The sequence below is a fragment of the Leopardus geoffroyi genome, chromosome B3, assembly GCF_018350155.1.
Source record: "Leopardus geoffroyi isolate Oge1 chromosome B3, O.geoffroyi_Oge1_pat1.0, whole genome shotgun sequence".
NCBI lineage: Eukaryota > Metazoa > Chordata > Mammalia > Carnivora > Felidae > Leopardus > Leopardus geoffroyi.
In genome coordinates this window covers 61,119,907-61,134,864 of record NC_059337.1, presented here as the reverse complement: position 1 = coordinate 61,134,864, position 14,958 = coordinate 61,119,907, and the positions used below count along the sequence as shown (strand labels likewise).

The window sequence follows — 14,958 nt, the reverse complement described above, 5'->3', positions numbered from 1 at the left end:
GGGTGTGGAGCTTGCTTAAGATTCTTTCTCCCTTTCTATCTGTCCCGCCCCCCCCCCCCCCCACACTCTCACTCACTCTCAAAAACTAAACTAAATTAAACTAAAATAAGACAATTTCATATGGTTCGACATACTTGGGCATTTATAGCAGATTTCTATAGACTCTACAGCTCCAAAGTATATTATCTAAACACATCAATTTTCCATAAAAAGAACATCAAAGTAAAATTATGAAAAGGGAGTGAGGTACTTCTCCCTCAAAGGAAGAAACTCTGACAAAATAAATTTCAAATACTTTTGGTTATTATTCTACATTTTGCTGACAATGTCACATTTGAGAGAGCTTTAGTTTTCAAAGTCCTTGCATCTGACCTCAACAATTTTCTGAGACAGACAGGCAGTTTATAGAAGAGGAAAATGACATTGGGAAGGACCTACTCATAGTCATTTAGCCAAGGAGAAGGAAAGCTGAGCTCAAACCCAGGTCTCCTCTCTTCTAGTCCACCCCTCACAAGTTAATAAAGGTTTTTAAACCAGTGGTTGCTAATTTTGTTTCCTACCCCCACATCACTCACACAAAAATCTTATACCCATCAGTAATACTTATTTCTGACAGGGAGTCACTAAGAAGTAAGGAGGGGAGGAATGTTCAACCCCACCTTTGGGGGTGGGGGGGTGGGGGTGGGGGTAGGGGAATAGAGTCTGAAAAAAACAAAAAACCCTGAAGATTTTCATATGCTTCTCCCCACTTTACCACAGTATTACTCTCAACCCCGATGGTTTTTAATGATCTAGGGATCACTGATTTCACAGTTGTATATTAGCTATCAACATTTTTTGCATGAGTAGTAAGCCATCTCTTTCTCGATTCTGGAGAGCTGCTACTTACCAGCATCTTTCCGGATCCTATAGAGAAGAAGATGTCCTTGTTTGGTGCCAACAAGAAGCCATTCCTCTGCAAGAGAAAAGAATTGTGAGAAAGGTCAATCAGCTTTACCAAAACCCTACTTCTTGAGCTGGGGCTTGTAATGAGAAGTCAAAGGGTCAAGAAAAGGAGTTGCTTTTGATAGCAGGTGTTTTGCAAAACTAAGGAATATTTATATTCAAGAAATGTTTGAGAACCAACCAATCAAAAAAGCATCATTACTAGACTAGACATATCAGGGAATAGAAAATGTCCCTGCCTTCACGGTTTCAAAATTAAACTGACCAAAAATAGGATGAAAATTTATATAATCATAAAATGGGGAGTATAAACATGAAAGTAGGTCTCTAATGTCAGAAACAAAGCTAAAAGGTACCCTTTGGAGGCTTAATGATTTTACCTTAAGGAAAATTAGAAGTGTCACAGAGTATCAACCTTACAGAATTCATTATCTCAAAAGGCGGCCTAGCAGATCAAAACAAACAACTGCAACTCTCACACACTGTTGGCAGCAATATAAACCAGTACAGTCATTTTGGAAAAAAGTCTGGCAGTTCCTCAAAAACTTAAACGTACAGTTACCATGTGACCCAGCAATTCTAACCCTGGGCATATACATGAGAGAAATGAAAACATATGCTCACACAAAAACTTGGACACAAATGTTCAGAGAAGCAGCATCTGTAAAAGCCAAGAGGTAGAAATCACCCAAATGTCCATCGACTGATGAAGGGATAAACAAAATGTGGCAAATCCATACAATGGAATATAAGCCAGCAATCAAAAGGGATGAAGTGCTGACACATGCTACAATAGAAGGGATGAAACTGACATTATGCTAAATGAAAGAAGCCAGACAAAAAAGGCTACACATTTTATGATTCTATTTATATGAAATGTCAAAATAGCCAAATCTGTACAGACAAAAAGATTAGTGGTTGCCTAAGGCTGGTGGGCTTATAGGAAAATGAGGGAGTAAAAACTAAGGGGTATGGGGCTGATAGGATAATAAAAATTGTTCTAAAATGGACTGTGGCCATACTTGTACAACTCTGTGAATGTACTAAAACCCACTTAACACTATAGTTTAAATGGTTGAATTGTATGGTATGTGAATCACATCTCAATAAAGCTCTTATAAGGAAAAAAAAAAAAAAAAAAAAGACAATCTAGGCCAGTGAGTGGTTCTTTGGTATGTATCAAAATTATCTGAGGATTTGTTAAAACACATTGCTGGCCCCTGCCCTCAGTGTCTGAGTCAGCTGGTCTCACAGCAGCCCTGGAAACTTGCATTTCTAACAAGTTCCCAGGTGATGCTAACACTGTTGGTTCAAGGACTGCTTTGGAGACACTAAAATGGTCTATGGGAAAAGTAAAGAGGCTTCAAAAGGGTTTAAATAATTACCCTGACAGATGTATATTAACTCATTAAGGTAAATTAAGCATGTAAAGGTATTTCCTCAGCTTTTTGATGTTGTAACAAACATAAAGGTCATTCATTCCTTTCATAAACTCTCTTGATCCTTTACGAGATAAAATATTGGAAAATGGTACAAAGAGATACTTTATTGAAAATGTATTGTGTTCCAGGAAATGCTAAGCATGTATCATATGTTAACTTCACTAATCCTCATAACTATCCTTTGAGGTACATCCTTCTGATAAAGCCCCATTTTATAGATGAGGAAGTTGAGGCCTAGGGCATAAATAATTTGTCCCGATTCATACATGTAGTAAGATGTGTACGGAAGCATCAGGACGTAACTACATGCTGTGATGTACTTACTAAGGCATCACGTCAAAAGAATGGATTTTGGCCAGAGGTTGTCTGAACGACACCGGTATATTTCTAAAAACAGGTAGGGGTGCCCTGGTGGCTCAGTCGGGTAAGCATCTGATTCTTGATTTCAGCTCAGGTCATGATCTCACGGTTTGTGAGACTGAGTTCCACGGAGGGCTTCCTGCTGACAGCATGGAGCCTGCTTAGGATTCTCTCTCCCCCTCTCTCTGCCCCTCCCCCACTGGTACTCTCTCCCTCTCTTTCAAAATAAATAAATAAAGTTTAAAAAAATTTAAAAACAACAAAAACAGGTCAAAAGCCACATCAGGAACATTTCTCCTGATTGGAGAAATCCTCCTAAGGTTGATGTCCTTAGTCTTCCAGGAAAAGATAATGACTCTGTCTTCTTTTATTTTGTGTCGACACAGGAAGTAGGAGAATGTGTGCCTTTTTTTTTTTTTTTTTTTTTTTTTTGAGAGAGAGAGAGGGAGAGGATGTGCGTGTATGTGCAGGAGAGGGACAAAGAGAATCTTAAGCAGGCTCTATGCCCAGCATGGAGCCCAATGTGGGGCTTGATCTCACAACTGTGAGATCATGACCTGAGCCAAAACCAAGAGTCCAGTACAGTACTGAGCCACCCAGCCTCCCTAACAGTGCATTCTCTCAATGACATAAGAGAAATCAGAAATAACACTAGCTCTAATGGAATGCTGGAGATTTATGTCAGAAGAGAACACAGAAAACAAAAGAATTAAGTTCACAGCGCTTGCTTTGTAAAAGATATTGTGCTCAATACTACTGTATTGAGCAAGTGGTAATCCTAAAGTTGATTTTTAGGACACCCACTGCTATTTCAGTTGTAAATAAAATGAAGTAGAAAAGTTTTTAACTCACTTAAAACATACATAAAAATCTATGACCAAAAGGCCAACATAATATAATGTTCACCTTCCCTTCCCACTCTGCTTCCCAAATCCCTACTGTTTTTCTTTGTGTCTTTGAGCAACCTATCTTTACACCCAGATCTGCAACGTCTATCAATTTCACCTCTGTAAGGTACCTTGCAACAGCCGTATCCCAGGTCTCCAGTAATCCCTGTGATGGCCTCACCGGTCTCCTTATATGTGTCCTTCCATGTTTGCTATAGACAGATAGCAAACCTTAGACAGATCTGTGATACTGTCACACTGGGGCTTAAACCTTCATGAAGCTGCACCACTAACAAATGAAGTCAAACTTGTAAGCATGACATTCAAGAGTCTACTTTCCATTTTTATTGAAATGTTTACTTGCCAATAGATGTTTCTTATCAAATGCCTACTCTACTGGTCATAAAGTGGAATCAGACAAATTCATTGTAAATAAATAAACAAATAAATAAATAAAATTTTTAATTGAGATTTTATTTGGCCCTTTTCACGTTTTCATTTGAAGGTGCTGGAGAAAAATGCATTTATCATACATGCAAAGTATTATAACAGCTTTCCTTTATATAGTAAAAGCAACACACACACACACACACACACACACACACACACTCTCTCTCCTAATACTCAAACTCATAAGGGAAAACAGTGCATCATCCAGATGTGATAATGGCACAGAATCTTGGAAGAGGCTTGATTTGGTTTTGGAAGTCAGTGGGTGCTCAGGTGACCAGAAGACCTGACCCATGTTGGGCCTCCACATTCTATGACATGTCATCTTATAATACAATAATGGATACAAAACAAAGAGAATGAGAAGTCTGCAGAGCAGGCTCAAAATTTGGGTAGACAGTCCCTTCTGAGACCCAATACAGCAAATCAGAGAGTGGGACACACTACATAAACGGTGTATTCTGCGGATAACACATACATAAACAGATGTCAATCAGCCCTAGAAAATTCCTGACAGACTAATCCTGAGCCACAAGTTTGGAGCTTATTCCTCCTGGGAAGTGAGGAAGTGCTGAGCCCTCTTGCTCATAATAACCCTAATGAAGATCTGTCCAACAGTGCAAACCCAGCCCAAGCTCATGCGATATATAATTCCATTCCTGGCCCTATGCTGGCCACTGCAGGGAATACAGAAATGGAAAAGATAGTGGTCATTTTCCTTTTTTGGGGGGTCATGGAGCAAAGAACAGTGTTTCTTAAAGCATAATCCTGATTAGCGATATCAGAACGACTTAAACTTATTACAAATACACATTCCTGAGTGTTGATCTGATTTAGATACAATAAATTCTGCAAGAGTGACCCAAAATCTGCATTTTTGAATTCAATTTTTTAATTATACGACACATTTATGTAGTTTCAATGCTAAAACTGTGGGAAGTCTAGCTTCCATTCTTGTCCACTCTCTCCTGTCTGCTACAGGCAACCATTTTAGTCCTTTTTATCTTTCTATTGTTTCTTTGGAAAATGTAAGAATGACTGCATATACACACATACACACACACACACACACACACACACACACACACACACATTTGCATTTTTCTTTACAGGTTCTGAATATATATTAAAGTTTGGGAACCAGTGTCTAGCATCAGACATGATTTACTGGATATAGGACCTTGGAAAAATTACTTAAATTCTCCGGTTATTCCTCTGCAAAATGCAGTTAATGTTTCATAAAAGCTTAATACAGACTAGTACTCAATAAACAGAAGCTATTACTATTAATATCATCATTCATTCATCAAACATAGGTTTAATGAACACCTATTATGAAGAGCTATTCTAGGAACTATAAAGCAATACACAAAACAAAGTTCCTGCTCTGAAGGAACTTCTATTCTAATATGGAGTGAAAGAGACAATAATATAATATAAAACAGCATTAAGTAGCAATCCATGATAAGAAGAAGGATAAGCCTGAGTAAGAGAATAGCACATTGTCTTTTATATAGCATAGTTGGGGAAAGAAAGTCTTGCTGATTTATGTGGCATTTCACAAGAGACCTGAAGGAAAGGAGGAAGGAGCAATGTAATATTTAGAGCAAGAGAGTTCCAGACAGAGGAAAGAGCAAGTGCAAAAGCCCTGAGGTAGGTACATGCTTTGGGTATTATGGAATAAAGAAGACTGTGTGACTAACAGGACAAAGGAGACGGGGTAAGAGCACAGGAGATGGGGTGGGTGAGGGGAAATAACTAGAGGCCTGATGATGTCAGATGTATGAAGCACAGAAAGGGCTTTGGAACTTATTCTAGTTGTGATAGGAAGCTACTGAAGGGTTCTGAGCACTGGAGAGATGTGATCAGATTAAATTTTCAAGGGATCACTCTACCTCCGTGTGGAGAAGACTGAGAGCAGCACAATAACAAACAACATGGTGATCAGTCAGACAACTACTGCAGTAATCCAAATGAGAGAGGTGGTGCTCTCATCAAAGTAGAAACAGTACAGATGGAGAGAAGTGATTGGACTCTAGACTTATTCTGAAAGTAGGGCACACAAGATTTGCAGATGGACTGGATGCAGCATGTAAGAGAAGTGAAGAATGATTCCAAGGCTTTTGGCCTTAGTAAAATAGGTACATAGAAATGTCATTTGCTGAGATGTGGGATGCAGGGGGACAAAACATGTTTTGGGAGAGTGGAATCAAGAACCGTGGTGGCCATGCTACTAGACGTCCAAATGAAGGTATTGAAAAGTCAGACGGATTCTACAACTCTGGAGTTTAGGGAGAAGTCATCATCAGCATCCTCATCTCCATTTCCCTCATTTCCATTTCCCAAGAGATGGACTATGGTGTCTCTAAGACATCTTCCAGCTCGAATGCTGTCTGGCCCTGCATGATCTGGTTTCTGGAGGTTCCTGGATGAATTTTAGGTAAAAAGGGTAACGACTAGAAATAGTAGTATTTACTGCTGCTCAGGTCAGAAAATAGTTTTGAGTCAAGAGTTGGTAAATAGCCTCTTGTAGCCTAATACCTACTGCAGCGTCCTAGGAGCCCGTCCCCTGCTGGGATCAAGGCAAAGAGCTACCTACCATTTCAAGTTTTAATTTATTTACTCATTTTAAGTAATCTCTGCACCCAATGTAGCACTTCAACTCACGACCCTGAGATCAAGAGTTGCACGCTCTTCTGAGCCACACAGGTGCCCCATCCCTACCATTTCAAAACTTTCTGGAAAGCTCAAGTACAGGGAATCTTTACGGTGACAAAGTGGAGTCGGTGAGAGGCTGAGATACATGTACTACTAGTTCCAGAGAGTATCAGTCAAGGATTCTGACAAGTATGGTAAGCAGCTGCATTCATCCTTTTTAGAAGCATATGTCCTAGGCTGAGTTGGGTACCTCTCTCCCATGTTTCTATATTAGGCAGCATATGCCTCCAGTATCATTTATCTTACATCATAATCCGTTCATATGTCTTTGTTTCTCACTCTGTGTCCTAGGAACACAGGCACTGTTTCCTAATCATCCTTTAAGCCCTGTCTTTAGCAGAGAAACTGGTCCATATACATACATCTAATACATATTTGACGAAAAATTAGGGGAATGTGTCCCTTTGTACAGTGTCAAGTCTTTCATTTTTTACATTTCTTTTCTCCTCTATTTATTTTTTTTAGTGTTTATTTATTTTGAGAGAGAGAGCATGTGCGCACACATGTGTGCAAGATAGGGAGGGGCAGAGAGAGAGAGAGAGAGAGAGAGAGAGAGAGAATCCCAAGCAGGCTCTGCACTATCAGACCCTATGCAGGGCTCAGTCCTATAAACTGCCAGATCATGACCTGAGACAAAATCAAGAGTCTGATGCTTAACCAACTGAGCCACCCAAGCGCCCCTCCTCTGCTTATTTTTAATTTTTACTGAGCATTTAATCACAGAAAATGGAGGGTTTCTTGAGATATCCAGAGGAAGCAAGAGTCTCTCCTTAACCCAAGGGACTAAGACAGCTGTGAAGGTGTGATTTTAAAGCCCAAGGGTGCTAAAGGCAAGACAGTGCAAATTAACATGAAGACCTGTAGTGAAAGCACCTTACTGAAGAGGCTGTAAGGAACTCTGCAAGACTGACTGGGTGGTACTGTCTGTAAATGATCCAGAAGACACCAGCCACCACCAAGATTCCACCAGGCCCATCTTAGGCACCTAGCTCAGTATAAGATCTGATTAAGACTTCTGGGCCACTTTTTTATGGCCTTTGATTTTTAGCACCTGGACATTAACAAGAAAGACTTAAATTACTTGTTTGGTCTTCGGTGGCTGTTATCAGACACAAGCACTCAAAGATAAGAGCATAACGTTCATAACTGAGAGTCAAGGTTTAGACCCCTGAAACCATTTTCATTCTAGAGCATACAGGAGATGCCAGACCCTGTTTTCTGTACTGACCAATCCCAAGAGGATTACACAACTTTTTAATGGGTTAGATTCCATGACAGCCTGGAATGATGCTCTTCTACCCAGTTAGGTAACTTGGGACATTTTGAATACAAGGCAATCAACCACTTGGCTAAACTGAGTTTAGAACAACAACGTGAGCTACCTAGTGACAAGTGACACTGACAACTGACAAGTGAACGATGAGTGATTACTAAGAAAAAAGGCATACGGTATTAATGTATTTAATGCCCCCCCCAAAATAGTGTTGTCTTTCACCTAGAAAACAACAATCATCTGGACAAGTTCAAGCCCCCGATAGGTTGAAAACTCCCCAGTGCTTGCCCCTCCAAACTGAAGACTTCTTGGGAATAGAAATGACCCAAAGCTGAGCACAGTTAATTAGAAAAGTTCAACCTTCAACTCTGTACCGAAAGCAAGGATAAACGTACCGAAAGTCTGGGTCCCTGAGGACTTGCCAAACAGTCCCATTTGACCTCGCTGTCTACAATACTATGCCCTCCCTCATCCCATGCGTCTCGGACAGCGTCCGATCGGAGTCCAAACAGCCAGACTCCTGTCCACATCCCCAGCCTTGTGAAAGGCAGGAACCGCTTCTGCGCTAAACCCGCCTCGGGCCCTCGGCTCACCCCAGGCAGCCAGACAGTCGATCTGCAGAGGCAGCTTTTCCAGGATCGGCACTGGCTCGAAGGCGTCATGCATGGCGGCGAGAAGAGTCGCCGCAGCAGTCTCACCCGAAGTGTGCGGGGACGGGCCAGGTTTGGGCCTGGGCCGGGAACCAGCCCGAAGGAAGGGCCAAGCGGGACGCTGCCCGAGACCCCAGCTACAGGCCGTTTGGCAACACGGCCAACACCGGACTTCCTGCCGGGCTAAGCCCGCCCCTTCCGCAGCAGAAGCCCGCCCCTTCCGCGCAAATTCCTAACGCTCTTTCGAGGAACGCGCCGGCGCTAGGCTTCCCACCTTCACCCTAGACCCAGAACTTGTGTGTCCTGGAGCCTGATTAGCGACGGGGCTTACCTAAAAGGCGGGGGGGGGGGGGGGGCATCTTGGAACTGTCTCAGTGTAGCATGGTGGTGAGTTCGGGCTTTGGCGTCGCTTAGTCGGGATGGAGACCATTTAGGAAATTAGCCTTTGTTTCTTTATCTGCTAAAGGATGGTAGTGTTCCACACTAACTTGGTGTTGTGGACATTAGCAACTCCTGACACACTCTAAACACCCGATAAATGGTGGTTTTTGCATTACCATTATAATCCCAACCACTTCAACTATTTTACCCTTTTTTTTAAAGGTTATTCTAGGCCAGTGGTTCTCAAAATGTGATCCCTAGACTAGTAGTATCAACATCACCTGGAAACTTAGTGGAAATGCAGCCTCAGGCCTCATTCCTGCCCTACTGGATCAGAAATCTGGATGGGGGGGGGGGGGGTGCAGGGGGTCCAGCAGTCTGTGCTTTAGTAAGTCCCCAGAGTGAGTCCATGGACTTTAATGTTTGAAAACTACTGCAAGAATGAGGTGTATCTGGCAACCCCCCCTTCCCCCCACACACAAAGAATATAGCAGGTAGGTCATTAAAGCACTTGAGTTTAAAACATAAGTCTACCATAAGTAAAAAAAAACTGGCCTTGGTCACTTTATTTTTATACAATGTCAGTTTCTTCACTTGTAAATTAGGATTACTGTCCCATCTTTACCAAATGCTGTTTCTGATAATCCAGTGAAATACTTTCAAAGTGTCAGTATTAACACAAAAACTACTAAATAAATCAAGCATTATGGGTGATTTTCACCATAGAAAATGAACACCTTGAAAATATAGAACTGCCAGCTGCTGTCCTCAAAGAAGGCCTGATACCTAGCAGTTTCAGGCCCAAGGACTAAGACCGATATAAACTCTCAGGTAACATGTCAATGTAACAACTATAAATTACTTCTGAACCAGTTCTAAGAAATGATACGCTGTATGTAATCACAGTGCCATAACCCATAAGAGAATGCAGAAAGAATTATCAGGTACAGTCTACAAAATTTGTTACTTTACACTACTGCTTAACACCTTAAGATTTTTTCCCTGGTCTTAAGTCAACATCTAACCACCCTCAAAAAATATTTGACCAACTATCTTGGTGCATTATAACTATTATTCACTTGTTAAGTGTCTCTATGGAAGAACAGCACACAACAGTACCACTAGCCCTTTGCTAATGGATTAACCTGAGAATATAGTCAGTTCTTCATATGTTCCTTAGAGATATCGCCTAGGTGACTTTTTTTTTTAAATCACCACAGCAAAGAGCTATACAGAGATGTTAAATAAATGTAAACACTTCCACTATAGTATGAGTTAGTAAGATTGTGGTCATGTGGTCAATGGCTTCAACAGATAATAAGACAATGTAGAGTAAAAACCATGGAAGGAAAATTCCCACAAGAATTTGGGAGAAAGGATGGTCTTTAGAGAAAGTCTGAAAAAAATGAGGAAAATATATTAATTTTGTTAAAATTTTTTATATTAAAAAGTGGCATGAACTTTCTACGTAAAACAAAAATCTTGGGAAGGCAAAATTGGACAAAACCATTAAAACAAATATAGTGCTTCAAATGAATCCCATCACCTTGTGATGTCTTTTATAAACAGTCTCTAAACCAACACCAGGTATAAGAACAGTCGATCCTAAAGAATGAGCAGCAGTCTAGGGCCTCCACGCTACTTCATGCAGGAAAAACTGTTTCAATTAAGCCAGAAGGACCTGTTTCCTTTGTATTAGCTCCTGCTTCCTAAGCATTACAGTTCCTTTAGCAGGGCACTCATTCACAAGCACTTAGACGGAGTGCCTCTCTGCATCTAGTGCAACACCCAGTGAATGGCATGAAGGCAAACAAAGCACTGCCTAGGACTCCGCAATGCCACCGCCCTTGGAGGCTTACAAAACAGTAGTTAAAAGTTCTGGAGTGTGCACCACATTGCCAGCAATGGGATGTGTCACAATAGCAGATGTCAAGAGTTAAGCTAATATTTCTCTCTAAAGTACATCTGAGATAGAAAAATCTTTAATATACACCATTTGTAAACAAAATTGCACTTGATTTTTTTTTTAAATGATCTGAATCATACTGTAACAGTTTGCTTCTCTCTTACATACTCTTTTGTTTTTGTTTTAAATCATCCATAGAACCATGGCTCCTTAGCTCAGGACTCTTTTTTTCTCAAAATTACCTCTGTAAGATGTAACCTTGGCTTCTCAGGAAATGGAAAGGTAATTGATAATTTCCCCCATCACCTATGTAACTCTCTAAATAAATAAAAATTATAGGCAGTTGCTCCTGGAGATTACATATTATGGCGTTGATGTCATAGTTCTTTAGAAGATGTTAAACTTTTTAGTTTGATAGATTAAACAATTTAAACGTTATAGAAGGTTCAGGAACAACACACATAAGTTGCATAAACATCCATGTCAGGGTGTGGGAGGGAAAGGGGCATCAATGTTGTAAATAAAAACTTGTAGATTTTTCTTGTCCTATGAACTTGTTTTCAGTAAGATGTTCTCCTTGTTCTGACACCTCTCACCAGCTCCAATGCACAAAGGTCAAGGAATAGATCAGGTTTCACTGCCTCCTTTAATTCCATGGAGGAGTGTAGAAGATTGACACAGAAGCTGATCTCTTCCGAGTTACTACCCATCTTCAACTGCACATCTTCCCATTCTTTACTCCATTTTGGACCTTTCAAAGTGTGTGATCATTCGTTCCTAGGGGGAAAAAAAGTCTTTTCTAAGCATATTAATTTTAAATGGTCTACATTCCAAGTATCCTCTATAAAGAGGATGCACACACACATTTCCCACAAGTACTTTTGCTTATGTCCACTAAATATTTAGAAATGGTTCCTATCTATGAAGATTTTGAAACACACAGATGCCTAGGCCCCACCAGAAATCAACTGAATCAAAATTTCTAGGTTTCTGGACACCAAACCACAGATCAAAAGGAACTGTATCTTTCTGAGTCAAATAAGATGATTAAACAAATATTTACTTAAGATTAAGCTTAAACGGGGGCACTTGGGTGGCTCAGTTGGTTGAGCGTCCAGCCCTTGATTTCAGCTCAGGTCATGATCTCACGGTTCTTGAGTTTGAGCCCCGCACTGAGCTCTGTGCTGGCAGTGCAGAGCCTGCTTAAGATTCTCTCTCTCCCTCCCTCTCTCTGCCCCTCCTCCACTTGCTCTCTCTTTCTCTCTCTCAAAATAAATAAATAAACTTTAAATAACTTAAAAAAAAAAAAGATTAAGTTTTAATGAAAATGTGGACCTCCTCTGATTCAAGAATTTAACTTAAAGAAAATGTCAAGGATGTGGGCAAAGATTTAGCCAGAAACATTTCTACTGCAAAACTCAAAATTATAACAAAACAGAATTAAATGTTCAAAAACACAGGACTGTTTAAACAAAATATGGTATATCCTTAAAATGAAAGATTACACATTCACTAAAATTACACTTGAAAAAGTTCTAGAGATCTGTTGTACAACAATGTGCATATAGTTAACACTATGCACCTGACAATAATTAGGATGGCAGATTTTATATATTTTCATAATTTTTCTAAAAATCATGTTAAAAATTAGGTCTGATTAGAAAACAGTATTTATATATGCCGTTTCAATGAAGAAAATTAACGTGTTACCATTAAATTTCCTCTCTTATGTAATTTTTCACCTTAGAGTTAACATTTTTCATTTTGTGTTGTTTCATTTGCTAAAAGCACGTATCACAAATTTATCCTGAACTGTAACAGATGTGTAAATACTTTTTCAATATGATCAATTACATCAGCCAATCTATCCTTTTTATTTTACTCTTAGAACTATTCCTCCTGAAGCTCTCTGGTCTGCTCCATTCTGGACTGGATGCCCTCTAAGACTGTCACCCAGCTACTGGTCTTGGAGTTTCTTACATCATCATCCTGGGAGTTTATCCTTGCCCCTCTGTTGGATCCTTTATTTCCTGAATCCAAAGTCTTTCTCTTTTTAGTTCTCTCAATTTATAAAGAACATTTTCTATTACTTTCCTGAGAAAGCACATATAGAATGTTAATTATTTTATTTTTTGCATGACTGAAAACATCTTTATTTTACCCTCATACCGACAGTTTAGTTGAAAATACAATTCTAGGGGCGCCTGGGTGGCGCAGTCGGTTAAGCGTCCGACTTCAGCCAGGTCACGATCTCGCGGTCCATGAGTTCGAGCCCCGCGTCAGGCTCTGGGCTGATGGCTCAGAGCCTGGAGCCTGTTTCTGATTCTGTGTCTCCCTCTCTCTCTGCCCCTCCCCCGTTCATGCTCTGTCTCTCTCTGTCCCAAAAATAAACGTTGAAAAAAAAAAAAATTATAAAAAAAAAAAAAAAAAAGAAAATACAATTCTAGGTTGAAAATGATTTTCCTCAGGGGCCTAGGTGGCTCAGTTGGTTGAGCGTTCCATTTTGGCTCAGGTCATGATCTCGCAGTTTGTGGGATCAAGCCCCACGTGCTGGCAGCTCAGAGCCTGGAACCTGCTTCAGATTCTGTGTCTCCCCCTCTCTGCCCCTCGCCTCCTCGTGCTCTCTGTCTCTCTCAAAAATAAACAAACATTAAAAAAAAGAAAATAATTTTCCTCAGAATTCGAAGACATTGTTCTATTATCTTCTAGCTTCCAAAACTGAGGCCACAAAATCTAATGCTGTTTTGATTCCTGGTCCTTTAAAACTTGTTTCTCTTGTAATTCATTTAAGTTCTTAGTTCTTGAATAGGTTTTTCACACAGGGAAATATGAACAGATAGGTGAAGTCGATATAACCAAAAGTACTGTAATAAACCTGTAGTGAACTGCCCAACTGGGTTTCACATACTCAGCCTTCTTTGACTGAAACAGAGCAATGGCTGGAGAGCTAAAGTCAAAAGGAAGCCCTGAGGGCAAACTATTAGCAGAAGCCCACAACAGGGAGATCTAGGAACTGCAGAATATACCACAGAAGGCAAAGTGTTACAAAGATAGGTTTAATTCTAAATGGTAGAGTTCTCAATTATTTCAATGCATAGAACTGCTAAGGAATTTGACATTGTATGCCGCATCACACAGCAAGTCAGTGGGAAATGAACAATTTTTCTTAGCAGCCAATCCAACAAAGTAAGTTGGATTCAGGCCAATGCTTTCAAAGGACATTCAAAAATCAAGGGATACTAGAATAACCTAATATTCAGAACAAAAGACCTGTCCTCAAATCTGATCATAAAACTTTGGAAAAGAAATAGGCGACAGGTACAGAAAGGAAACCTTCTTGAATAATATCTGGGTTCTAATATTGGTATTTCTATTCTCATCCTTTTTCAACTATACCAACTACAGTCCTTCAGGCCGTTACTGAGTCAAATAAATAAAATTCCCCTGAACAAAGGACCTATGATTCCCTATTAAATCATGAGACCCACAGTTTATGCACATGATTTGATTACTAACCTCATCTGAATCCAGAAGGGCTGGAAGTGCTCTGCAGAGAGGAAAACACCAAAATGAACAACGTAAAGTCATAAATGTTCATAAAGGAAATTATGAATACAATTTAAAGCCCTTTCAATAATTAAGATCTGCATCTTATTAATGGGCACTTCGGGGGGAAAAAAGCAAATATGAAAACAGAAGAGTTACTGGAATTGTGCAGAGAAAAACCATGTCCTGCACTGTAACAGGGCCAATATTTAATTAAAAATATAGTCATGGAACTAAAAAATCTCAAAAGGATTATCCCAATGATTTTGGGAAGGTGTACAGCTAAATCTTTCTAAGCAGAAATGTCATCTGAACATATAATCCTGATTGTATATCATTCCTTATTTTTAACATCTTTTTAACATTTTTAATATTCTTTAATTTTCCATTAGCATTCGCA

General features: G+C 39.9%; 2 protein-coding genes across 3 annotated transcripts in view; both read right to left on the bottom strand.

Annotated features, from left to right (window-relative positions):
- Positions 1 to 8,928, bottom strand: part of VPS39 (VPS39 subunit of HOPS complex) — a 42,582-nt gene extending 33,654 nt beyond the window's left edge. Inside the window, exons 1-2 of the mRNA XM_045448069.1 lie at positions 8,669 to 8,928; positions 890 to 955 (exon numbers count right to left, since the gene is read on the bottom strand). Coding sequence (XP_045304025.1) covers positions 890 to 955; positions 8,669 to 8,741 — 139 coding nt within the window. The 5' untranslated portion in view covers positions 8,742 to 8,928. The remainder of the gene's footprint in view (positions 1 to 889; positions 956 to 8,668) is intronic.
- A 1,597-nt stretch (positions 8,929 to 10,525) lies between these two features.
- TMEM87A (transmembrane protein 87A) overlaps positions 10,526 to 14,958 on the bottom strand; it is a 40,708-nt gene continuing 36,275 nt past the window's right edge. For both annotated transcript variants that reach the window (XM_045448070.1, XM_045448071.1), the window contains exons 19-20: positions 14,529 to 14,559; positions 10,526 to 11,789 (exon numbers count right to left, since the gene is read on the bottom strand). In XM_045448070.1, coding sequence (XP_045304026.1) covers positions 11,748 to 11,789; positions 14,529 to 14,559 — 73 coding nt within the window. In that variant the 3' untranslated portion in view covers positions 10,526 to 11,747. The remainder of the gene's footprint in view (positions 11,790 to 14,528; positions 14,560 to 14,958) is intronic.